This window comes from Trachypithecus francoisi, unplaced genomic scaffold (assembly GCF_009764315.1).
Source record: "Trachypithecus francoisi isolate TF-2019V2 unplaced genomic scaffold, Tfra_2.0 Lachesis_group0, whole genome shotgun sequence".
NCBI lineage: Eukaryota > Metazoa > Chordata > Mammalia > Primates > Cercopithecidae > Trachypithecus > Trachypithecus francoisi.
Window position 1 is genome coordinate 187,199,436 of NW_022681453.1, and position 27,037 is coordinate 187,226,472.

Genomic DNA, 27,037 nt, shown 5'->3' on the forward strand with positions numbered 1-27,037 from the left:
GATGTTTGGATTTGGGGTGGAAATTAACAGGAGATAAAAGGACACTACTGGCACCAGTAGTGAAATGTGAGTATGGGTGATACCAGATAATACTGTTTCTCTGTTAAATTTCTCCAGTGTGATAATGGTTTTGAAAAAATTAGAAATTCTTAGGAGATGCAAACTGAGGTGGGGGTGGTTTTGTAACATCTTACAGATGGTTCAATTGCAACAGCAAATCTAATTTATGTAGACAGAAAGCCAGTGTGATGAAATGGTGGCCACTGATGAATCTGGGTGAAGGATGGGTGAGTGGAGTTTATTGTAATAGTTGTTCAACTTCTCTGTGAATTTAAATATTTTTGGATATAAAGAATGAACAAGTAAATAAATGCAAATGAATGATCTTTCATAACTAATTGCTGGTACTCTTCGTCCATCACCTGTAGTTAGTGGGTTAGTGATAGTTGTGCTAAAATATGACCCCTTTAAAATCAGACTCTTGATAATGGCCTAAGTTTATTTCATTCACACACTATAAATTTTGGTTCTGGGCTCTTGTTTATTGGACCATCTTTATGTACTTACAGTGGGGGAGACATCATCCTATAATTCTGCTGGCGGCACTTACTATGATTTGTCAAGTCGTAGTAAGTCCCAACTGTGGTTTGGTGAGCTTTTATCATATATGTATTCAGAGAATAGATAAAAATAAATATAAAAATAACATGTTCAAATGGTTTATTCATGGGTCCTTGGTAAAAGGATGCTGTCACTAGACACTTTTGGTGCCCCACCTCGCATCTTCCCCTCCCACCTTGGTAAAAGGATGTGATCCTTGGTAAAAGGATGCTGTCACTAGACACTTTTGGTGCCCCACCTCGCTACCTCCCCTCCCACCTTCGTGTACCAGCAGCTGCTACAGTGATCAGCTCTGCACAGTTGTGACCTGGTAGCACTTGGCTTCAACTGCAACACCTTTCACTTACTTTCTGTGCCGGGCCTTCTCTACATTCGTTTACCTTCTGAGACTTGTGAGACTTATTCACAACCAGGAGAACAGTGTGGGGGAAATGGGGGAAACTATCCCCATGTTTCAATTATCTCCCCCACGGTCCTGCCCACAACACATGGGGATTGTGGGAGCTACAATTCAAGATGAAATTTGGGTGGAGACACAGCCAAACCATATCTCCTTCCTTCTCTGCTTAACTCTTTCTAGTCCCTCAGTACTGTTCCTCGGAATTGATCCCAAAATAAATCACCTACATGCAAGTTTTTCTCACAGGCATTGTTTTTCTTGGCAGAACACAGACTAAGACGATGTAATCTTTGAAATCTCTCTAGTGATGGTCGAAGAGTGTGGGGATTGTTATAATTACGTTAACTACTTTGTAAAAGTTTGCGGTGATAACTCAAAAAAGCACTAGTCAGGAGAATCTTCCTTGTTACTGGTGTTGAGAAGGTCATTTATCAATCAGGTAACTAGCAGAGCTACAAGGATAGGAAGTTAGGGAGAAGACATGTTGGTAAATCTATTGGATTCTGTTGCTTGGTTATAGGACTTTGGATCCTGGTCTCTAGTATAAGGGGTTGAAAGTAGCAAGAGCCCCTAAATCTAAAAGTAAATGAGTGTCTAGAGATTTGTGGCAGGACCTGGGCAGGACAACAGTTATTTGAAATGAGATATAAAATTGAGACTTGAGAGTAAAAAAAAGGCCTATCTAGTTCATAATGGGATTGAAATATAGGAGCAAAGCTACTATAGTATTTGCACAATCTCCCCCCCCGCCCCACCGTGCTGCCCTGTTATCCAGTTTTTGTGCAAAATCACACAGCGTTAGACTGGAACTTGTAATAAGTTGCATCAGCCTAATTTGAGAAACTGAAAATAGGAAGCAGTCTGAACTTAGAGGGTAGGGAGAATAAGGACGCTGGAAACTAATTGATGTCTTACAAGCACAGACTGGTTGCATATCATAATTACTTGTTTTATTGTATAGTTCAGGGTAATTTTGTGACTTGTTGAGTCTCAGTGGTTAGATATTGCAGTGACTTCAGCCATAGGCAGTTGATGTACTTTCTGCTTCAGTAAAGTACAGATGTAGAAGACCTGATTAAATCCTGTCTCTTTACTAATACCCCGAGGGAACACTTAATGAATGATGCTTCCCTCAAGAAGAAGAATAATTAACAATAGCTATATTATTCATATTAATTTATAGTTACTGGTTGCTATAATTAATGCTATTTAGGAAAATCGTCATAATTATAGCACTTTACAACTTACAGGGTATTTTCCCATCTATTTTCTTATCTGAATCTTATAACATCACCTTGGCTTAGGTAGAACATGTGATATTCTCTTCATTTTATAGATAAGAAAACTATGGCCCAGGGAAAGATTTAAGCAGACACCACTCTACCACCCTTGTCAGTATATTGGACTATCTAAGAGTATGTGGAAATACACTTACCAAGTTTATGTCTACTATAATATTTTATGTCTGCACACAAGAGAATCAACTTTACTCAGTTTTTAGTTGCCTTCCATAACAATAATGTCCTGCCTTTCCTTGTACCAGGACCCATTACCCAGAATGTTCACATGGATTTTAAATGTTAAATAGAATTTTCCTTAATAATATCACAATGTTTCATAGTTGTTACTGCCCTTTGAGATGAACATGAAATCTTCTCTGATAGAGGGATTAGCACCTTGAAAACATCTGTTTTCAGTATATAGACCAGTTGGCCTGAAACGGTTTAATCAGACTGGAAATTCAGACTCAGAAAAGTCTGAATTTCAACCAACCTGTCATGTCACTCTTTTTCTATTTTTGGCTATGGCAAGAGAGTTGAAGAAAATCGCTCCATTTTACAAGGCTAGCCTTCAAATCTAGGCCATCCAGCTTGATGATATACACATAGTTACCAGTGTGAGCATGTACACACCCATACGTGTGTGCACACACAGATACACACTGAACCTCTGTGGTTCCCTTTTTATATCAAATTCTAGAGTACCCACTGCTTACTGTTGTACCTCTAACTGTATTTACCCATGCCTGTGTCACATTCTGTCATTATTCATTGGTTTATTTATTCAAAAATACTTATTAAACACTTATATGGGCTAGGCCTTGAACGAGATGCCGAGGAAACAGGAACAAAACAGACAAAGCTTCTCATGAAGCTTATATGTTCTGGGGGGGAGACTGAAAATAAACAGAAAAATACACATGGTGGTAGTTATTATTAAAAAATAGATTTAAAAGGGTAAGGGAATAAGATGATGTGATGTAGAGGGGTCATAATAATAAATCCAGAAGGAGAAAATCATAAGTTGCCTACTTTAGATAATGTGATAATGTGAACGCGCTCTCTCTATATATATATAAAATATATGTGTGTATATATATGTGTGTGTGTATGTATGTGTGTGTGTGTGTGTGTGTATATGTTTGAGACAGAGTCTCACTCTGTCGTGTAGGCTGGAGTACAGTGGTGCGATCTTGGCTCACTGCAACCTCCGCCTCTAGGGCTCAAGCAATTCTCCTGCCTCAGCCTCCCAAGTATCTGGGATTACAGGGACCCGCCACCACGCCCAACTAATTTTTGTATTTTTAGTAGAGACGGGTTTCACCATGTTGGCCAGGCTGGTCTTGAACTCTCGGCCTCAGATAATCCACCTGCCTTGGCCTCTCAACCTGCTGGGATTACAGGCATGAGCCACTGTGTCCGGCCTGAAATCCATGTTTAAAGAGGGCTGACAAACAAGGAAGCCAACTGCCTCTTGAGGTAGGTTTGGCTCCAAGGACCTGGGCCACAACTTCAGAGACAGCTGATGTTACTATGCTTGAGACAGATCAGGCCCAGGAAGGATTAACTCAAGCTGACTAAGTTCAAAGAAGAATGATCAAAGCACCAGATCCCATTATATTTCTTTTACACATAAAGTTAAATAAGCTGCAAGACTCAGGTAAGGTGGTTTGGTGAGTAAGCTACTAGGGCATACGGAACTAGTGGTCGTCACAGGCCATTACCCTTTACACCTGCTTCAACGTATTCACTAAAATGACAGATTGACTTAAAGGGTTATAAGATTTAGTGCTAGCCTGTCATGGCACCCTACTTGTTGTTCCTACTGAAGATATTCTAGTTTCTTGGTTGGTTAATGCTTTCTCTAAACTCTTGCAGACACCAGATACTCTCTTGATATTTTACATCCTTAGACTAAGTCCAATAGAATTGATTAGATTATTGTAACTTTCCACTATTGTATTGCCATTAAGTCTTGCTGAAGATAGACTTTGGTCTCTTAATGAAGTTTTAATAAAAAAAAAAAAAAAAAAAAAAGGGCTTCTTCCATACACATACATGATCATTATTAAACTGTCACTTTAAAAGGTTATTGTTTTTACTTCACCCTGCCTCCAGATACTAGGGTCATCTCACCTTATACATCCTTGCTTTTAACTCTAGACAGATTCTTTGGTTCTTTTTCCCAAACTTGATCATAATTCCTGGAAACACCCTGTCTCGATATTATTGCCCTCTACTCTCCTGTTGATTCTGAGTGCAGGTGATACGAGGTTCTGACATAGGAAATCTGGAGATCCTGACTTCATTGTCTATGCTCACTGCGACATGCTTCCTCTGCAGCCCCTTGGCAGAGCCCTAAGAGGTCTCTTTCCAGTTCATGTTCTAGGTGCATCCCTTGGGTCTTGCCATCTCTAGCACACATACATACCCGATACCCCCGAACCTCAGACTTCCAAGCACTCTCACGCTCCAATGTCTTCAAGTGCTGATTCCTCTTTCTGGAATGTCAGTGTCCCTTCCCTGCTCCTTGCTACTCCGATAAATATTATTCTAGGCAGTGGTTTCAAAACACCAAGAGCTTGTGAGCTCTCTTCAGCTGGTTCTGCTCTTTAAGTGCAGGAATGGAGACATTTATTTTCCTTTACTTGTATACTTATTTAAAAAAAAAAAAAAAAAAAAGAAAAACAACTTCTAAATAAGAGTGTGACCCGGGACAAATCTTTTATTTTTCAGTTTTCGTATCTGTCACAAAGTGATAATTCTATCTCAGCCTACCTCACTAAGATTTTATGAAAGCTTAATTAAAAAAAAAAAAAAGAGGTGCAGAAAAACTTGGACAAAACCACATTATAACTTGAGAAATTTGAACTTATAATGATATCGATGGAAATTTCCTTTATTAACATGTCTGCGTTGCTTCCAGCAAGGAAATCCCGGAGGCAAGACACTTGAGGAGAGGCGCTCCAGCCTGGACGCTGAGATTGACTCCTTGACCAGCATCTTGGCTGACCTTGAGAGCAGCTCCCCCTACAAGCCTCGGCCTCCGCAGGTTAGTGCCACCCACAATCGTCTCCACGCAGCCATTCCCAGATATTCTACTCTTATAGAAAGAGCATGCTGCATCTGAAAGCTCTTTTACTCTTTTCTTTCTTTCTCTTTCTTTATTTCTTTTTTCTTTCTTTTATCCTTCCTTCTTTTCTTTTCTTTTTTTCTTTTCTTTCGATGGAGTCTCACTGTGTCACCCAGGCTGGAGTGCAATGTCACAGTCTTGGCTCACTGCAACCTCCGCCTCCCGGGTTCAAGCAGTTCTCCTGCCTCAGCCTCCTGAGTAGCTGGGATTACAAGCACGTGCCACCAGGCCTGGCTAATTTTTGTATTTTTAGTAGAGACGGGGTTTCACCATGTTGGTCAGGCTGGTCTCGAACTCCTGATCTCGTGATCCGCCTGCCTAATCCTCCCAAAGTACTGGGATTACAGGCCTGAGCTACCATGCCCGGTCCTTTTATTCTTTCTTGATCTTCTTAGAGTCAATGATTTAAGTTGTCTTTTTATTTAATATCAATGTGTGTTAGTCAACTGGCAGAAATTTCTTAAATTGACTCTTTGAGTGCTTTCTTTAAAAATAACACAACGTTATACAAAAATATTATATAAACAAGTAAATCTCTTATTCTATTGCCTTGCTCTTTTTGCAGCTTTGTCTATGTGGTTATTTTGTTACATGTTGTTATAGTTTTCACAAATATGACTTAGCTTGGCTATGCAGGGTTAAGGTGAAGAGCTATGTCTTTTGCAAAGAAATTACTTTTGTTGGATATTAAGGTGGTTTTCATTATTTTTGTCATTGTTATAAATAATGCTACAAGGGACATATTTGTGTATATTTTCATTGGAGTTATTTCCTGGCCTCAGATTTCTAGGAGTGGGGTTGCTACATTGATGAGTGTGACCATTTTATTTACTTTTCTTTCCAAAGGTTGTGAATAGTTTATACTGGTACCACCAATTAGTTTGAATATATCAGTTTCTCCTCAAATTCACTAGAATTTGGTGGCTGCAATTAATCTGTGTTTTGTAAGTGCAAATGGTGCCTTGTTAGCTTTTCTTTGCTTTTTTATTTTTTACGTTTTTATTTTTGCCTACTTTGGAGCTTGGCTATCTTTCTGCATCTTCACTTAATATCTGCATTCCAGAAGCTCATCTTCCAACTGCCAGCGATCATTCCCTGCCTCTCTAAAGTCTTGAAAGAGTTGTAGCAAATCTGTTTCAGGGCTTCCAAGTCCTCAGAAGACAGCCATCAGAACTGTAGCTGCAAACATTGGACAAGCAGTATTGTCACTGTGCTGTTGGACTCTTGCGTGACATTTGCTTGACTAAGTGAGAATGCGTACAGCCTCTGAACCTCACTCCAATTCTTGAATGGTAGCTTCTGTATTTACAGTGGTTCCTTTCTTGAATTAAAAACTAGTCTTGTTTCTCTGCTGTCAGTCATTTCAATACTTAACTGCTTGTAAGGTGGCAGCACTTTCTTCTTCTTTTTTCTTTTATGAGACGGAGTCTGTTGCTGAGGCTGGAGTGCAGTGGCGCAATCTCAGCTCACTAAAACCTCCACCTCCCGAGTTCAAGCAATTCTCCTGCCTCAGCCTCCTGAGTAGCTGGGATTCCAGGCGCCTGCCACCATGCCCAGCTAATTTTTGTATTTTAGTAGAGATGGGGTTTCGCCATGTTGGCCAGGCTTGTCTGGAACTCCTGACCTTAAGCGATCTGCCCGCCTTGGCCTCCCAAAGTACTGGGATTATAGACGTGAGCCACTGTGCCTGGCTGCTGTCTTCTTTAGATCCATTCCCTTTACCTTTTCTAAACATATAATGGAATTGTCAGCAATGTGGGGATTCATGGCAAAATACACTATCACTTGGCTCTTCCTTGCTGTCCCTTCTCTTGGCTCTGTCCATCCTGTGAGCAGTAAAAATATACTTTGTCCCTGTAAATGTGTACTCAGCTCCTCATCTGTAGCAGGCCCTGTGGTCTTTTGGGGGAACTGATGAGGCAGAAAAGTGGATAGTTGAGAGGAAGAGAAATAGGACTCTGTTGTCATCTTCTAATAGCCTGTAATTTTATATGTGAGGCTACGGCCTATACTGCAGGAGCGCAAAGAAGATAGTGATATATTCTTTTGAAGGTGACACAGTCAGATAATTCTTATTAAAAGACTTGCATTTTCATCTGAAGGGGTAAATGGAATTGTATTGCTCGAGACAGCAGCACAGAATAGCCTGAGCCACAGGGCTGCAAGCACCAAGGCTGCATTTAGAGATCTGTAAGCAACCAGATGGCTGCAGATGAAGCCTTCGAAGGCGTGTAGTAGAATATAGGTCTGGGACCAGCCTGGCCAACATGGTGAAACCCCATCTCTACTAAAAATACAAAAATTAGCTGGGCATGGTGGCGCCTGCCTGTAGTCCCAGATATTCGGGAGGCTGACGCAATAGAATTGTTTGAACCTGGGAGGCAGAGGTTGCAGTGAGCCAAGATCGTGCCACTGCACTCCAACCAGGGACAGAGGGAGACTCTGTCTAAAAAAAAAAAAAAGTGAGAATATAGGTCTGGAAGTTTCCTACAGATAGCATGTAGACACGTTTAAATGCTAGATTATGATTTTAATCTGTCTTTTGTAGATAATGGGATTATTTGAAGGTTCTCAATTGGGGAAATCTAAAATTCATTCCTAAAAAGGAACATAGGAAGTAAGACCAACTCTAGAAAGATGCAAGAGAATGAGCCCAGGTCAGAAAAATGTTCTCCAGCAAGCCACACTTCATACTTTCTTTCTTTTTTTTTTTTTTTTTTATTATTATACTTTAAGTTCTATGGTACATGTGCACAACCTGCAGGTTTGTTCCATATGTATACATGTGCCATGTTGGTGTGCTGCACCCATTAACTCATCATTTACATTAGGTGTATCTCCTAATGCTATCCCTTCCCCCTCCCCCCTTTCTCCACCCCACAGCAGACCCCATACTTTCTGACCATTGTTTGATGTTCAGCAATGTTTTTGATTCCACCTGAGCAAATGCCCCAAATCTCATATCTGAAGACAGGAAGGCCACTGATATTGCCACTGGACACAATGGTATCACGCCCAAATGCTTTTTTGTGCTCCCTTTCCTTTTCTTTTTCTTTTTCTTTTTTTTTTTTTTTGTTTGAGATGGGTTCTTGCTCTGTCGCCCAGGCTGGAGTGCAGTGGCGTGATCTTGGCTCACTGCAACCTCCGCCTCCCAGGTTCAAGCCATTCTCCTGCCTCAGCTTCCCGAATTTATGGAGGATAACAACAGTGTTTCTGGCTGCAGTGAATTTGGGGTAATGACTTTGGCTTACATCTACTTTATAAAAAATCATACATGACACTGCATGGATTTATGCAACTACCTTAATATTTAAAACTAAAATTTCTAAACATTTTAAATGTGTTTGTCAGGGAGTAGTTTTAGAATAGATGTGAAAAGTTCAGGCGTATTCCTGTAGTGAATTACAGATAAAATGTGAGCATACAGTATCAGAGCTTTAGTGGGCCTTCCAGGTCATTTAGCCAAACTTACAGGTGTGTGCCGCCATGCCCAGCTAATTTTTTGTATTTTTAGTAGAGACGGGGTTTCACTTTGTTGGCAAGGATGGTCTCGATCTCCTGATCTCGTGACCGAACCACCTAGGCCTCCCAAAGTGCTGGGATTACAGATGTGAACCACTGTGTCCTGCTGCCCCTGCTTTTTTTTAAACAGAGTTTTCATTTAAATCTTTTTTTCTTCCCCTAAATCCTTACAACCTAATAGACACTGAGGAGATCATGCTTTGAGGTTTATTGTTTAATACAACCTTCATTCTTTAAGGCTGTGTCTATACATGCCTCTTATAAACCATTGCATTTTAATAGGTTTGTTCTGCAGCTACGTTTTGTTTGAGGAATCTTTCTGAGCACACAAATTCATCATCACTGGTATTTGGACAGTACTGATTGTGAAGCACTTTCACATATATTCTCACTTGAGGGAGATATAGATATCTCAATTCTGAGATGTGCGTGATGTGCTTCTTTCAGGCATGACGAAACTAAGACTCACCAAGATTAATGATTTCTCCTTGGCCATATGCTTGAGCACTGTGTGAGCACAACTGGACTTTGAATTTTGACATGTGCTTGATTTTAAGTTCTAAACACCAGATTGGGGGTGTCAGGTTTTGTTTTCATTTTTGTAATATTTTTACCATCGATGAAAGCTGGCATCAGCCATCTGAGTCACACTGTCCCTTGAATGTGGCTTTCCCATAAAAAGAAAAGCATTCAGAAGGTTAAAAAAATTTAATTGTAATGGCCATTAAGCAGAATAAGTTCATAATTATGGTAAAATATACTTTCAGTGTGTCTGTTCCATTCAGAAATTAAAGGATGACCCATTCTAATTTTTTTCTTTTACTGTAATTTCACAAAGCAAGAGTTAATTGGGAGATACATCTCATCCTTTTGAATTATCTTTCCTCTGGTAGAACTGAATTAGATGCGTTAATATTTATTGGTTAACATAATTATAGGCTGTGAGAACAATAATCACACACTTAAAATATTAAAAGTATGTGCCAAGAGAAGATGATGTCTGTAGTAGACTGTGTTGTGTTATAATTAAAAGGTATTTGAAAAGTCCTAGAAATGTAGACCGTTAATGCCCAACATTGATGTTTCTATTTTTGTTCAAAGCAAATTTCGAAACCTATAGAATCACCTGACTACCTGAAATAGGCTACTAGGTCTGTGATTTCTCATTAGTCAAACATGTGTTGTAAGCTTTTTTGAATTCATGTCTCTATCATCTTTGGAAGGCTGCTTTGACTCATGGTCTAGGGAAAATGATATATATGTGGAATGTTTATATAGTAAGAGGTTCCAAGGAGCTCCATTCTCATAACAAGTCTGAAAAATGTCTGAGCTCTTGAAAATAGGTTTTACTAGAGCATTTTCTTCCTTTTATTCCAGGGAGTATTTTCTACTCCCAGATTTTCGGACTTTAGTTCTGTTCACTTACTAATCCATATATTGATTTTGGAAATTTGGCTTAATTCCACATATTCATTGATTCATTGATTCATCCACCTAACATTTGATGAGATCATCCTCTGGATCAGTCATTGGAGATTTAAAGGTTAGTATCCACAGGTCTTTCCTTTAGAGTGATTTTTAATCTTACAGAAGAGATAAGCCCATAATCCCATAAGTAAAAGGGACTCAACAGAAGGGCTTCAATGTGCTAGTTAAATTGTCAAGTAAATCACCATGTGTCAAAATTATTGGGAGATAAAATACAGGAATACCAATATTGTACCTTATACCTTTCAGTGTCAGGGAAGACTGCATACAGCAGGCCGTATTTGAGCTCACTTGGCTTAAAGTGTTACGGGAAGGGCATGAGATTCAAGGTGCCAGAATAACAAGAGTGAGAAAGTCAAGGAACGTGGAAAGTGAATATTATTTGAAGCATAAGTTTGTCTAATAGGGTATGTAAAGTGTAAATGGGATTACCGCTGAAAAACTCAGACTTACTTAGTAGTAACTAAGTAGCCCTTTTGATGCTCAAGGGCTCTCATAGTTAGAAAGAGAAATTTATGGGGGGATAGCAACCGTGTTACTGGCTGCAGTGATTTTGGGGTAATTACTTTAGCTTACGTCTACTTTATTAAAAAAATCATCCATGACACTGCATGGGTCTATGCAATTAAACTACATTAGTGTTTGAAACTAAAATTTCTAAGCATTTAAAATTTGTTCGTCAGGGAGTAGTTCTAGGAGAACAGATGTGAAAAGTTCAGAGGTGATCCTGGAGTGAATTGCAGAGAAAATGTGATCGTAGAATATCAGAGCTTTAGTGGGCCTTCCAGGTCACGTAGCCAAACTCTTACTTTGCAGATGGAAAGCTTTTGCCCAGAGAGGGAAAGAACATTGCTCAAGGAGGCTCATTTAGAGACAGTTTAGTGATTCTTTTTATTTTCCCTGAACCATGACATAAAGGCCCAGCTTGATGATAAAACTACCAGGGGAGAGTTTGGCTTCCTTTGGTATCACAATTGGTTTATTCCAAAAAGTCTTTCTTTTATGGCAACTTCTTTAAAATATGCCTCAAACAGATAATAAAGAATTAGGCATATCAAATATGTACCTCAAAGGTAAACAGAAAACTTATGACGTTGTAACATCTTTGAGCTAGTGTATATCTACACCCAACCCATTAGGTAGGCATGGTTTGTTAGTGTAAGTACAGCTTAGACTCTAGAAGCTGTGCAGGGGTTGGAATGAAATTCTATCTATTTCTTAGAAGATACGGGATCAATTATGAACTTATGATTTTTGTTTTCCTTCTTTGATCAGAGTTAGGGTACACTACTCATCTTCTAGTTTCTAGTACAAGGCTGTCTTTTTTCCCCCAAGTAAGTTTGGTAGGATTGGAGCTGATGACTAAGTGACTTGGAACACTTTTCAAAAAAATTATCTTACATTAATATTTCATGGTGGCTGGAGATTTCGTAATTTTTGAATCAAGTTGCTTTTGAATTGATTAAATGGGCTTTCACTATCCTCAGTTAGACTAGTGTGATACTGTGAAATAATGAGAAATAATATATAAACATATTTTTCTACTCCAGTTTCTGAATCAGTGTTTATAAATCCTTATAATTTCCTAGGTGATAGGGGTGCTGGTAGCATCTTTTGTTCTAATATTATTTTGTTATTGACCTTGGTTCCCAACCCAGAGCTACTGAATTCCATGGAATTTCCTGAGCAATGGAAATATCTATTGTTTTGATGAGGCAACTCTTGGTGGGCTCCTGGATTTCGGCTGGTTACCAGAATGACCAAGCAATGATTTGAAGCTTGGAACTTTAATCTCCACTTCCCATCCTCTGGAGATGAGAAAGGGTCTAGAGACTGAATGAATAGCAGATCACGCCTATGTTTTCAAGTCTCTGTAAAAATCCCTAAAGTACAGAGAGGTGTCAGGTTGGTGAGCACATCTTTATTCCAGGAAGGTGGCATACCCCAACTCTATGGTAACAGAGCTTCTGTACCCAGGACCCTTTTGGTTCTAGCCCTGTGTACTTCACCATCTGCCTAGCCATCTGTATCCTTTATCATATCCTCTATAATAAACTCATAAACGTAAGTAAGGATTTCCCTGAGTTTCATGAGCAATTTTAGCGTATTATCAAACTTGGGAAGAGGATAATGGCAAACCCCAATTTGTAGTCAAATCAGACAGAAGTCTGGGTAACCAGTGACCACCCCTACTCTGCCCCACCACTGCAGTTTGTGATTGACATATGAAGTGGAAACAGTCTTGGGGAACTTGAACCCTTAACCTGTGGGATCTGCAGTAACTCCAGGTAGATTGTATTAGAACTGAATTGAGTCATAAGCCACCCATCTGGTATCAGAGAATTGCTTGATGTATGAAAAATAAACCCACACATTTGGTGCCAGAAGTGAAGTGTTCTGGCCAGGCGTGGTAGCTCACACCTGGAATCCCAGCACTTTGGGAGGCTGAGGCAGGTGGATTGCTTGAGGTCAGGAGTTCAAGACCAGCCTGGTAAACATGGCGAAACCCCAGCTCTACTAAAAACAAACAAACAAACAAAACTTAGCTGGGTGTGGTGGCATGCTCCTGTAATCCCAGCAACTCCAGAGGCTGAGGCAGGAAAATTGCTTGAACCCAGGAGACGGAGGTTGCAGTGAGCTGAGATCACGCCACTGCACTCCAGCCTGGGCAACAGAGCAAAACTCTGTCTCAGTAAATAAATAAATAAATAAATAATAAATAAATAAATAAATAAGTAAATAGAAGCGAAGTGTTCTGTGAGTATCATAGAGAAAATAAGTGAGTTTTTCTTCTTCAACTAATATAAAAAAATTTGGAGATATTTTGAAAATAAGAATAGGGTGGGGCATAGTCTGATAGCCTTGTCTCCAAGTTTGCCAGCGGGAAAAGCATTAGCTTCTTGATTCCCTGAGGTCCCCTCTCTGAAAGGAGCTCCATTTGTGTGAACCTGTCCACATTACCAGTTTGCGGTTCCTTTTTGTTATTTCAAAACTGGGCAGGGTGACTACACTCCATTCTCCCTTTTCAGGAGATAGAATATTATTCTAAAGCTACAAGAAATAAGATGTTGGCTCAAAACAACAGCTCACATGGTCATTCCCATTTCATTTTGGGATTGTTAGCTTGTGTCTGGAGTTTGTCTTAAAGCTTCAGGACTTTGAAGGTTGGAGGCTGATCCTTTCTGAATGCTGTTCGTCCTATAAACAATATATTTAATTCCTCACTTTAAAAACTATTCTAACTTCTTAGTCTATTTGGAAACTGAGTACTGAAATGCTGTGTGGTCATATGGACACATTGTTAACTGCAATCCCAGCACTCCCACACTGAGTTCCCTTCATAGAGCAGTCATGTATGAGGCAACCTGAGAAATTATTTCAGGTATGTGTGTGTTGCATTTAGAGCTTTTTATAAGAATTCGTGGCCGGGCGCGGTGGCTCAAGCCTGTAATCCCAGCACTTTGGGAGGCCGAGACGGGCGGATCACGAGGTCAGGAGATCGAGACCATCCTGGCTAACACGGTGAAACCCCGTCTCTACTAAAAATACAAAAACTAGCCGAGCGAGGTGGCGGGCGCCTGTAGTCCCAGCTACTCGGGAGGCTGAGGCAGGAGAATGGCATAAACCCGGGAGGCGGAGCTTGCAGTGAGCTGAGATCTGGCCACTGCACTCCAGTCCGGGCGACAGAGCGAGACTCCGCCTCAAAAAAAAAAAAAAAAAAAAAAAAAAAAAAAAGAATTCATGTGGTCTGAGGGCTTGGGTGCAGTGTAATCAGGGTGGAGTCTTGTGGTGCCCTGGACCTTCCCTTCTCATGTGTTCTGTGTTCTAACTTGCAAATGCCAGGAGGAGCTGCAGGGGTGATTAATTAGTAATTAAAATGTTTAATATTTCATATTATTCAATGCAAGCCAAACATGTAGGCTACTGGGAGATGAAAGCTACAACATGCTGATACTGTGTGATGAGACATAGACTGTCCCTGCAGACTAGAGACTTTGCTGTTTCTGGCAAGGCTGCTTGGGACTTGAGACAGGAAATGGGTAATACTCTTTTGGAAAAGAAAATGAGTGTAGATAGTGGCATCTTCCTCCTCCTCCTGTATTCTCTTGGGAAAAATTTAGGAGCTTTTCATGACCTGCTGAGAAATGGATTTGTCTATGTATGGGCATTGTCTGCTTAATAATAGCTTTCTTTAAGAGCTAGGGTAAAAGTTGAAACGTTATAGAAACCTCTGTTATATGATATTAAGTGGAATACGGTAAAATAAAATGTGCAAGACACCATTTTTAAAGAGAAAGGGGTCTTATTCTTCACAGTGCCCATGTTTTATTTAGAGGATCTGGGTTGTTTTGGAGTTACCTGTACCCGCCAGAAAACTTCAACAGTTAAATAACAATGATTTGGGGGTGGAGGAGTGGTTAGCTGACTCAGAGTTGCATGCCATGACTTTTATGACAGGCAATTAATTTTTAGATGGTATATAATTGCATTTCAATAACATTTGTACCCCATCTTTTTTTTAGAAGATGATGTGTTTGTGTCATCTGTAATGAGCATAATCAACGTTAGCTTTAAATAAATTTTGTTTTGAGTGCCATGAAAATGTAACATTTTCAGAGTGGAAATTTAGCCTAAAAATCTACCTTGCATTGCACCTCTACAAAGCTTTTGCACAAAAATGTTCGTTTCACTTGTCCCAGTGTAAGAACTGGCTCTGAATGTATCTTAGCTCCTAGCGGGCATAGGGGAGGATAGCTGAGCAGATAGCAGCTGAGTGCCATGGGGTGTTCATTCAGCTAAAGCTTGGGAGGGGGCTGTCTTCTGTGGTTCTCTAGCCATGGTCCTTGTGGTAGCCTTTAACTGTGATTTGTTTGTTTGACCTTGAGGAGTCCTTGGCTCCGAGATGATTATGTTGCATTACACTGAATCACTCAATCCAACATTGGTTTAAAAAGAAACGAACAAAGCTGCCTGTTGAGTTTCTCTATTTTACAACAGTATCTTAGTGGAAATAATTAGCCCTATGTCTATGCAGAAGCACACATCACATTTGCAAAATTAAAGAGTGTTCTTGTTAGGACTGGTTTCTGTATTTCTTTCTTCCTCTCCCACTGTTTAAATATCTATTTTGGTCGTAGTGTTAGTATGAAACCCCTTAGTTCTTTTCTTTTTTGATTTAAAAAGCAAATAAACAAGAAAACACAAGTCTAGCTATTTTTTTTTTAAACTCAAGATGACTGGATATAACCATGGCAAATATGTAGGATTGCTGTGTTTTAAGAGAAAAAGCCGTATCTCAGATAATCTGTAGTCATTATTTTGTCCATTTTGACATCTATTTGTTGAAATACTTTATAGCCAAACTAAAGTATAGTGATAATAAGGATGATCTCTAGACAGAAGGTTAGAGGTGGTTAATAACCCATCCTACATATCACAATTTTTCGTGTTCAGTAACTGGTTTACCCTCCATGCAAAATATCACATTGGAATGTAACTGCTAAGGTTCTTTTCACACTGTGGAAAAATCACCAGTAAAGTTAAACATTGCCTTTCAGTGGATATATTAACAATGAAGACAAAACTTTAGTTCATGTTGCATAATTTGAGCATGCATATTTCCTTATACATCTGTAAGCTGGAACTATTGAAATGAAATACACAAAGTGAGCACATATTGCTGTTGAGCCAGCAGAAACAGTTTTCATTTGCAAATGCAGACAGAACCATTTGTGCATTTTTGTCTTTCTGCTTTGGATCCTACGCTGACACCCAAATATGCACCTAAGTTAGGGGGTCATGTTGAGGTTCCAGACTACAGAAGGGGATCAAATTATGTCTCATTGTATTGAGTCACAAATATTTCAACGTGAAGTAAAAATTTTGGAAGTTTTACATAACAGAGCCTACCTTATAGGAACAGTAGAAAAGTGTAGAATGACTTCAGTTTGAATAACAAAGAAATCGTTGTGATGAGTACCAGACTGTGAAGTCCCTGAGGCAAGGTTATCATTTGTTTTCTGGCACATGAGAGGCATACAAATTTATTTTTGCTGAATAAATAAGTATTGTCTTGAAATCTTTACATTTCCATTCTAGAAATATGCTAGAAAAGCGAATCTGTAATAGACATAGAGTTTGTGAGTGCATGACAGAGTTATAGCTGCTTTCTGATTTTTTTAAATAACGAACATGTATTTGCATTAAGAAAAATAAATACGGCTGAAGTGAATTTCTTTTTTATAAGAACAACCTAACGGTAACCAATGATTCATCTGAAATTTTCTGCTTTACTCTTATATTGCCTTATATCACTTGATGCCAATGTACTTTGTTAAGAAGATGATGTTTTCATGGGGTGTAATTCAATATTATATCCATTCTGTTACTGTTGCGATAACATAAGAAAGAAATATCAAGTCTTTTTCTATATTCTCCGCAGAACTGAAGAAAACAGAGGACCATTATGTTACCGTTTTCCTAAATAAAGACCAATATGATAAATTCCTTATATTCAGTGACAGGAAAGAAGTTATTTAGCTAATGTACTGATATATGCTTCTTTTTTTCAGAAAACAACGTCAACAGAAACACCTGTATAATTATTACATGATTGTTTCTTTCTTTCTCTCTTCTCTTCTCTTCTCTTCTCTTCTCTTCTCTTCTCTTCTCTTCTTTTCTTTTCTATGGAGTTTTGCTCTTGTTGCCCAGGCTGGAGTGCAATGGCGTGATCTCAGCTCACCGCAACCTCCGCCTCCTGGGTTCAAGCAATTCTCCTGCCTCAGCCTTGCAAGTAGCTGGGATTACAGACACGTGCCACCATGCCTGGCTAATTTTTGTGTTTTTAGTAGAGATGGGTTTTCTCCATGTTGGTCAGGGTGGCCTTGAACTCCCGACCTCAGGTGATCCACCCGCCTCGGCCTCCCAAAGTGCTGGGATTACAGGTGTGAGCCACTGCACCCGGTCATATTACATGAATTTTTTGCGTTTACTACCAGGGAACTCTGCTTCATTAAAGGAAGCCTCCAAGATTCACCTCTTCCTTCCTTAATAAGTCTTGACCAAGTATTTGAAATGTGATAAATATATGCCAATTATAAAGTATTTCAAAGCTAATTAATTGTCTAAATCTAAGTCATGCTTTTCAAATGGAAATAAACTTTGTGTCCATACACATATATTTGCCTATAGACATCTTAAAAAATGTATCTAAACTTCAGACAATTTTAAAAAGACAATATTGAATTTTAAATGGATTCTTTGCTTATATTGATGGTAAATAAGGGGTCCATTAAAGTAGCATATTCTGCTGGTGTAAATGAAATATAAGATTTAAAGTGGGTTAAAAAGATATAATATTTACTTGTTCCTTTTAAGAAATAAGTTGAAGAAACAACGAAGCTTGAGGCATGTGTTGTCAGACATATGAACCCATAAAGTAAATCATTTGTGAAGTGTCTTGAACTCCTTCTAATTTCATCTTGATGTTGTACTGCTTGTCTGAAAATGCTGGAAAATGTTACTTTTAGATACTGCTAGAGGTGCTAAGCTTCTTACCATTCAGGAATCTTCTTGGCTCCCTCCATCACCCAGCCAACACAGAGTTACGTTTTATTTCCCAAATGGCCAACTTTGTTAACTTGATGCTTACCCCAAGGCAGTCAAAGTCAGGAAACAATTTTTATAAACAGCATCCTGGATGACTTAATATTTGATGTGATACTAATTTTAGAGCTTTTTCTCCCATCATCTAGTCTAGCATAGCTAAAATTATGATGTTTAACTTTGTTGATCCACAGTCACTTGTGAATGAGATCTCCCAACTAGGAAGGAAGGAAAGAGAGGAAAATCCAGGTGGTCTGTTTGCAGCTCTGCTAGCACAGGTTTCCTTGAGTGCCTTCTGAAGGAAGAGTGGATAGAGATGTATCTTTCAGGGCCATTGCCTTTCTAGCACTATTGATTGTATCATGTGGGCAGAAGAAAAGGAAACAATAGATTTCATGACCAAAGTTATGTAAAAAGGGGCTGAAATGTATTTTGAAAACTGTGACTAATTAAGAGTGGCTTTTTGAGAAGTGAGATGGGATTCAAGACGGTGGCCATTGTGTATGTATTTCCAAGAGCCATCTGAATACTCCCTTTTATTTATTTTTTGGCTTATTCCCTCATTTATTCCTTTATTCACTGATTGCTAATTGAATACAAAGTCTCTGTCGATTTGTTCAAAGATATTAAAGAAGACCTAAATCCTTGGAAAGACATATTCTGTTGATTATTTGCAAGATGTAATATTGTTAAGTGGGAAAATACTCAATTTGATTGATAGATGCAAAGCAATCCCTATCAGAATCTAAGCTAGCTTCTTTGTAAGAATCGACAAACATCCTTAAATTCATGGATGTTTGAGAGACCCAGAATTGCAAAATAATCTTGAAAAAGATGAGGAACTTTCCGACACACACTTCCCAATTTCAAAACTTTCTTTCAAATGACGGAAATCAAGCAGTGTGATATTGGCCTGAGATATACATAAAGATCAATGGAGTAGAATTGAGAGTCCAGAAAGAAACCATTATGTTTATGGAAAATTGATTTTCAACAGGGTGTTGAGACATTTAAACAAGGAAAAAGTAGTTTCCTCAACAAACGATGCTGGAACAACCAGATATCTACAAAGAGTAAAACTGGACTCCCTACCTCATGGCATAAGACACAAATGTAAAGGATAAAACTATGCAACTTGTAGAAGAAAATATAGAAGTGAGGTTCATGAAATTGAATTAGTCAGTGGTTTCTTAAACATGACACCAAAGCACAAACAACTAAAGAAAAAATAGATGGGTTGGACTTCATCAGAATTAACCACTTTTGTGCTTCAGCTGACACTATCAAGAAAGTGAACAAACAATCCATGGAATTTGTAAATCATTTATCGGCTAAAGGGCTTATATCTGGAATATATTAAGATTCTTACAACTCATTAAGAAAAAGACAACCCAATTAAGTAAGAAACAAAAGATCTGAATAGACATTTCCCCAAGGATATACAAGTGGATAATATGCCTAGGAAAAGATGCTGAACATATTTAGTGATCAAGGAAATCAAAACCACAATGAGATACCACTTCACACTCACTAAGGTGGCTATAATAAAAAAAGACAACATGTGTTGGCAATGTGATACAGAAATTGGAAACATCATACGTTGCTGGTGGATTGTAAAATGGCCTAGCCCTTTTGGAAGCAATCTGTCAATTCTTCAAAATTGGCCATAGTTACCATATGACCAAGCAAGTATATTCCTATTTATGTATCCAAGGGAATTAAAACATATGACCACACAAAGACCTGTATAAAGATGTTCATAGCAACATTATTCATAACAGCCTAAAAGTGGGAACAACTAACTATCTATCAATTGGTGAATGGATAAACAAAATGTTGTGTATCCATACAATTGAATATTAACTCAGATATAAAAAGGAACAAAGCTCTGAAATGTGCTATGATATGGATGAACCTGGGAAACATTATGCTATACAAAAGAAGTCAGACACAAGTGACCACAGTTAATGATTCCATTTATATGAATGGGCAAATCCACAAACACAGAAAGATTAGTGGTTGCCAATGGCCAGGACGAGGGGACGATAGAGAGTGGCTACTAAGGATACAGGATTTCTTTTGGAAATGCGATTAAAGTATTCTGGAATTTGCTGCACAATTCTTTGAATATACTAAGAATCACTAAATTGTGCATTTTTAAAGGGCATATTTTATGGTATGTGAATCATGTCTTAACTAAAAAATTTATTTTAAAAGGCTCTGTATTGAATAATGTGCCTAGAATACACAGATGGCATTGGGAGTGGCCTCCACCCTGAATAAGCTTACAGTCTATTGGGAAAAAATGCAGTCTAACAGTTACAGTACTTAAGTATACATGGTAAGAAAGAAGCACATGGAGGATGCTTATTGAACGGGAAAAGGAAGAAATCTACCTAGATGATCATAGAAACTGTTTGGTGGATAGTGAGTATTTGCAAGAAGAATCAGACTCCCGTGTAGCTTGAGAAAGCAAAATGAAAACCTGTATCTAGGAACTGAGGAAGGCAGTCAGCAATCTAAGGTCAATATTTTTCTAAAAGTAATGGCAGGTAAAGTACAATTTAGGCTGCCTGAGAAGAGAGCAAGTTTTCCTTCATTGGAGGCATTTGAAATGACATTCTGGTATTTACAAGGTGAATTATTTACACTCTTTAAATCTCAGTGTTCTGAGTCGATAACACATCTCAGAGTTGACATGAGGACCACAAGGAATAATATGTGTGTGTTTAATGTGAAAATACAATATCTTGTACATAATAAACAGTTATTACTGTTGGTCTCACCACCAACATCATTATCAAATGAATGTTGGCAGTAATTCTGGGAAAGGAATTTAGGCAACAGATGGGAACTGATTTGCATGATGCTAGGATTTCATGGTACTCCCATTGTTGGTTACAGAACTCCAAGAACTCTCATTCTTGGAGTCTTCTGTTTCCTCATATAAAACTTGGAAGGAAGAACAGAAGACCTTCATTCTGTTCCAGGCCCTTAAATTGATTATTTCTGTGCCTAAAGCAAACTGCTCAGCCTCAATCATGACTTTGCACAATTTGCTGTGATACCTGGTATAGAGGTTTCCTTTGTTAGAGTTGTTACTGACAAGAACCTCCAATGACCTTGGAACCTGACCTGGCCCCTGTGGGTATCCGTAGAATTTTGGTGAACCCTGAGAAGTCTCTGGGTTTCTTTCAGTCTGGGCTTGTTTCAGTTGGTTTGCAAACTGGACTTGTGGAATTAGATGATCTCTCATGCCCATCTAGCTTTGAGTTGATATTACTTTTGCCCTGTATTAAAGAAAAACTATATTAATATTTCTTTCCTTGCTTTTGTTATTTCACTATAGAAAATTTTGTTTTAACATTCGGTTGGAGTTGATTATATGCAACCCAATTTTGTGGATTTGTTATATGCAAACATAAAGAAGTATTCACAAATTTAAAGACCAAGTTCATGTTGTTCAAGATAATTTGAACCCAAATTCATTGTGCTCAGGATAATTTGGAACTAATTTCATAGAGTTTAAGATTATGCAAGAGGCAGTATATTGTACTAGTTAAAATCATGGATTTTGGGACCACACTCCCTTGACTCTAAATATGTGGCCTGGGATGTCACTTAAACTTTTTGTGCCTCAGTTCTTTTATCTCTATAATGAAGATAATTATAGTATCTATCTCCCAGGATTGTAATGAGGACTAAATGAGTTTCCATGTATAAAGCACTTGAAACAGTGTTTGACATATTTAGCACCATATGCATTAGAAGATCTTATTGTTAGCTGCGTGCTTATTCTTAAATTGTCTGAGTTACTGCTTTTATATAAGAAGATTGATTTATAAATTTGGCCCATGATGTCCCATCCAACTCTTTGAAACAGATTATCTACCTCTTTTCAGCTGGGCATCTTTCTTATGATGTCTGAGGACATCTCTCTGTTCTTCTGCTTTGCCCAGACCCTTTGGTTTCTAATGCATAGAGCCAAAAGCCAGAGCTAGAGTCATAATGGTCTTGTCCTACCATCTGAAAGACATGTTGATTGCTAGAATATTTCTGTGTAACAAGGTAATCCCTCTGATAAGTGAACAACCTTCACTTAAGTACATGACTCATAGATTATTAATTTGTCACAGTTTACTAAACCTATCATTGGCCTATTGGTATAAGTTATTCTTGTCGTGTTTTACCTACCCAGACACTAAAGCATGTGAAGCAGTGGTTAAGTTTATTGTTCATCTGATTGACTTGGAGGGCTTGTTAAATGCCATTGCTGGGCTCCACCTTATGTTTTCAATTCAGTAGGGCTGGGATGAGGCTCAATAATTGGTATTTCTAAGAAGTTCTCAAATGTTGCTCTGATGTGGACCACACTTTGTGAACTCTTTAAAGCTTCTTGTCAGTCACGTGTTTGTAAGCAGCACTGTCTTCCTCCATTCCCTCATTTCTATAGCTGCAGACCCCTTCAGCTTGCCCTAGTGTCCACAGTGGATGCTAGTTTTATGTCTTTTTTGTAGAGGAGGAAAAACCATAACCTAGAGAAATATCTTCCGCTGCATACATAGTACATTGACAGAATCTGGAAGATGCCCTTTAAAAAAAAAAAAAAAAAGGATATTTGTACCTGCGATTCTTTCCTTAAATTTTTTAAATTTGTTTTTATTGGTATTAATTACGCCTATAATCCCAGCACTTTGGGAGGCCAAGAAGGGCGGAACACCTGAGGTCAGGAGTTCAAGACCAGACTGACCAACATGGTGAAATACTCTCTCTACTAAAAATACAAAAATTAGCTGTGAGTGGTGGCGGGCATCTGTAATCCCAGCTACTTGGGAGACTGAGGCAGGAGAATCGCTTGAACTCAGGAGGTGGAGGTTGCAGTGAACTGAGATCGCACCACTGCACTCTAGCCTGGGTGACAAGAGCAAAACTCCGTCACAAATAAATAAAATAAAAATTGTGTAGATTTATGGTGTAGAACTTGATGTTTGATATATGTATACATTGTGAAATGGCTAAGTCAAACTAATAAAAATATGCATTACCTCACATACTTATTTTCTGTGGTGAGAAAAAATCTCTCAACAAATTTATAATATACTTACATCTACAATTCTTTTTTTTTTTTTTTAAGGGATGCTAACATCCTTTTTTATTTTTTCTTTTCTACTTAAATTTTTTTTTTTTATTATTATACTTTAAGTTCTAGGGTACATGTGCAGCACATGCAGTATTGTTACATAGGTATACACGTGCCATGGTGGTTTGCTGCACCCATCTACCTGTTACCTACATTAGGTATTTCTCTTAATGCTATCCCTCCCCTAACCCCCTACCCCCCGACAGGCCCCAGTGTGTGATGTTCCTACATTCTTTTTTTTTTTTTTTATTATACTTTAAGTTCTAGGGTACATGTGCATAACGTGCAGGTTTGTTACATATGTATACTTGTGCCATGTTGGTGTGCTGCACCCATCAACTCGTCAGCACCCATCAATTCATCATTTATATCAGATATAACTCCCAATGCAATCCCTCCCCCATCCCCCCTCCCCATGATAGGCCCCGGTGTGTGATGTTCCCCTTCCCGAGTCCAAGTGATCTCATTGTTCAGTTCCCACCTATGAGTGAGAACATGCAGTGTTTGGTTTTCTGTTCTTGTGATAGTTTGCTAAGAATGATGGTTTCCAGCTGCATCCATGTCCCTACAAAGGACGCAAACTCATCCTTTTTTATGGCTGCATAGCATTCCATGGTGTATATGTGCCACATTTTCTTAATCCAGTCTGTCACAGATGGACATTTGGGTTGATTCCAAGTCTTTGCTCTTGTGAATAGTGCCGCAATAAACATACGTGTGCATGTGTCTTTATAGCAGCATGATTTATAATCCTTTGGGTATATACCCAGTAGTGGGATGGCTGGGTCATATGGTACATCTAGTTCTAGATCCTTGAGGAATTGCCATACTGTTTTCCATAATGGTTGAACTAGTTTACAATCCCACCAACAGTGTAAAAGTGTTCCTATTTCTCCACATCCTCTCCAACACCTGTTGTTTCCTGACTTTTTAATGATTGCCATTCTAACTGGTGTGAGGTGGTATCTCATTGTGGTTTTGATTTGCATTTCTCTGATGGCGAGTGATGATGAGCATTTTTTCATGTGTCTGTTGGCTGTATGAATGTCTTCTTTTGAGAAATGTCTGTTCATATCCTTTGCCCACTTTTTGATGGGGTTGTTTGTTTTTTTCTTGTATATTCGTTTGAGTCAAAGCTGGAGGCGTCATGCTACCTGACTTCAAACTATACTACAAGGCTACAGTAACCAAAACAGCATGGTACTGGCACCAAAACAGAGATATAGACCAATGGAACAGAACAGAGTCCTCAGAAATAATACCACACATCTACAGCCATCTGATCTTTGACAAACCTGAGAGAAACAAGAAATGGGGAAAGGATTCCCTATTTAATAAATGGTGCTGGGAAAATTGGCTAGCCATAAGTAGAAAGCTGAAACTGGATCCTTTCCTTACTCCTTATACGAAGATTAATTCAAGATGGATTAGAGACTTAAATGTTAGACCTAATACCATAAAAACCCTAGAAGAAAACCTAGGTAGTACCATTCAGGACATAGGCATGGGCAAGGACTTCATGTCTAAAACACCAAAAGCAACGGCAGCAAAAGCCAAAATTGACAAATGGGATCTAATTAAACTAAAGAGCTTCTGCACAGCAAAAGAAACTACCATCAGAGTGAACAGGTAACCTACAGAATGGGAGAAAATGTTTGCAATCTACTCATCTGACAAAGGGCTAATATCCAGAATCTACAAAGAACTCAAACTAACATGCAAGAAAAAAGCATCTACAATTCTTGAAAGAACTATTAAGTTTGGAAAACCAGAATTCTGAATTCAGTTCTGCCATGCCTGGAAACACGAATGTCAACTGTTTGATCTCTCTGAAGCTCATTTTGTTTGTCCATGATATTAATACCTCCTCTGCTTATCATACATGATTTTGTGAGAAGTAAATGACACATTGTACATTAAAGTGCTTTGTAAACTATAAAGCACTATACAAAGATTATTTTTCATTCTCATCCCAGTTATCACATGCAATATCTTGTTAAACATCATCTATTTTATGATAGGCACATCCTTCTCTCTCTCAGCTAGGGTAAATATTGACTTTTCTAACTGTTTTCAGGAAGGAAATAGTGCATTATAAACTACTCGCCTGGTGCACAGAATCCTTTTATTTCCCTCCTGTGTTTTTTTTTTTTTTTTTTTTTTTCTAGTCTCTTGCTTTTTAAAGTAAACAATTAAGAAGCTTGTCATTTAGCCATTTATGCCTCTGAACACTTTTGTATATGTGAGATGTTGTCACAAACATAAGCATACATTATGAATTTTTCTCATAACATCCTTTTATGCAAGACACCCTGCACATCACATGTATTAAGAATGAAGTAAGTGAGTTGCTGTTTTGCCTGAAATTTATTCTTTTTTTGTTTTTGTTTTTGGCATTTGACATGGAAAAGGGAATTGAGTTGAGCCAAGAGCAACGGATTCTCTTCCCAGTTGTGTAACCAGCAGGTTGTGTTAGATAAGTCAGTTCCTCTCTCGAAGTCTCAGGTACATTTGTACATAGACCGAGATCTAGTCTTTCCTCATGCCTTCCACTCTCAATGTCTGTGTTCTTAGCTTTATAAGGAAGTTTCAGAAGATAACATTCACCTTGATGAAGAAGTCTGAACAGAGTATCCTCGTTTATCTGGCTGTATTCTGCTAACATATTTTTCTTTTCATGCCTCAGGTCTGATTGCTCTTTGCAATTCCGCCTGTTTCAGTGACGCTCTGACATGTCTTTCCTTCAGGATGTGACTGGTCTTCATTGGGACTCTTAATTTCTTAGGGCTTATGTTTCTGTTAGTATGATCGGAAATAGAAGAGGCCATGTCCTGCCTTTAATCCCCTGGGATAGAGATGTTGGTGGATTGGGGGATTGAGGGGTGGAGAGGCTTTTATATTTTTAGTGAGTTTCTCCCTTTAGTGATTTTCAGAGGATCTCCCTATTAGTGCACAGTAAGAAGTATTTGTTCTTTTTGCCATGCAACAAATTGCTGAAAAACCAAGCAACTGAAAACATGTTTTCTCTTTGTTCTTGGTGAGACAGGAATCTGTGTATGGCTTAGCTGGACCATCAACTTCTTGGTCTCTCACAATGCTACAGTCAAGGTTTTGACTCAGAGTCTGCACTTGTATCTGAAGGTTCAACGGGAGAATGATCAGCTTCCATGCTTAGGTGGTTTTTAATTTTTTTATATGGTTCGGTTTCTTCCAGGCAGTTGCATAAAGTGCTTTAATTTTTATCTGGTTGTTGGCTGGAGTCTATCCTCAGTTACTTGTCATGGGAGCCTCTCCACGTGGGATCTCACTACATCAAATCATGGAAACTGATCAAGCAATAGGTAGAGTTTGATTACAAGATAGAAGCCATAATCATTTGAAACCTAAATGTGGAGGGGACATCCCATCACACTTACTTAGTCTAACACACTTAGTCTGTTTGTTTGAAGTAAGTGACCGGGATTAGCCCACACTAAGAAAGAGGGCATTGTACAAGGATGTGAAGCCCAGGAAGTAAGAATATTGGGGGGGAATCTTATAAACCTGCCTATCACAAAAGAGAGGGAGGTTAGACTTACTGTCCACAGGGATTTAGTGCAAATATAAGTTTATTTGTAGAATCTGTCCAGTGAGAAATCAGAGGAGCCATGTGGGGTATCATGAGAAGAATAGAATCTGGAAGGAGTAAAAGGTAATGAAAGGTGCTAACAGATGTAGGAAGAACTCCAGAATTGAAGAAGTTTATATCAAATGTGGTTTTAGAGGTCTTTTGATCTAACCACCTCAATTTCTCAAGGAGTCCAAGGCATACAGAGGGGCCTTACTCAGGCCAGAAGTTGTGGCTGAAC

General features: G+C 38.7%; 1 protein-coding gene across 9 annotated transcripts in view; it reads left to right on the plus strand.

Annotated features, from left to right (window-relative positions):
- LPP (LIM domain containing preferred translocation partner in lipoma) overlaps positions 1-27,037 on the plus strand; it is a 731,638-nt gene that overhangs the window by 372,998 nt on the left and 331,603 nt on the right. For all 9 annotated transcript variants that reach the window (XM_033213032.1, XM_033213033.1, XM_033213039.1 and 6 more), the window contains one exon: positions 5,228-5,353. In XM_033213032.1, the coding sequence (XP_033068923.1) occupies positions 5,228-5,353 (126 nt within the window). The remainder of the gene's footprint in view (positions 1-5,227; positions 5,354-27,037) is intronic.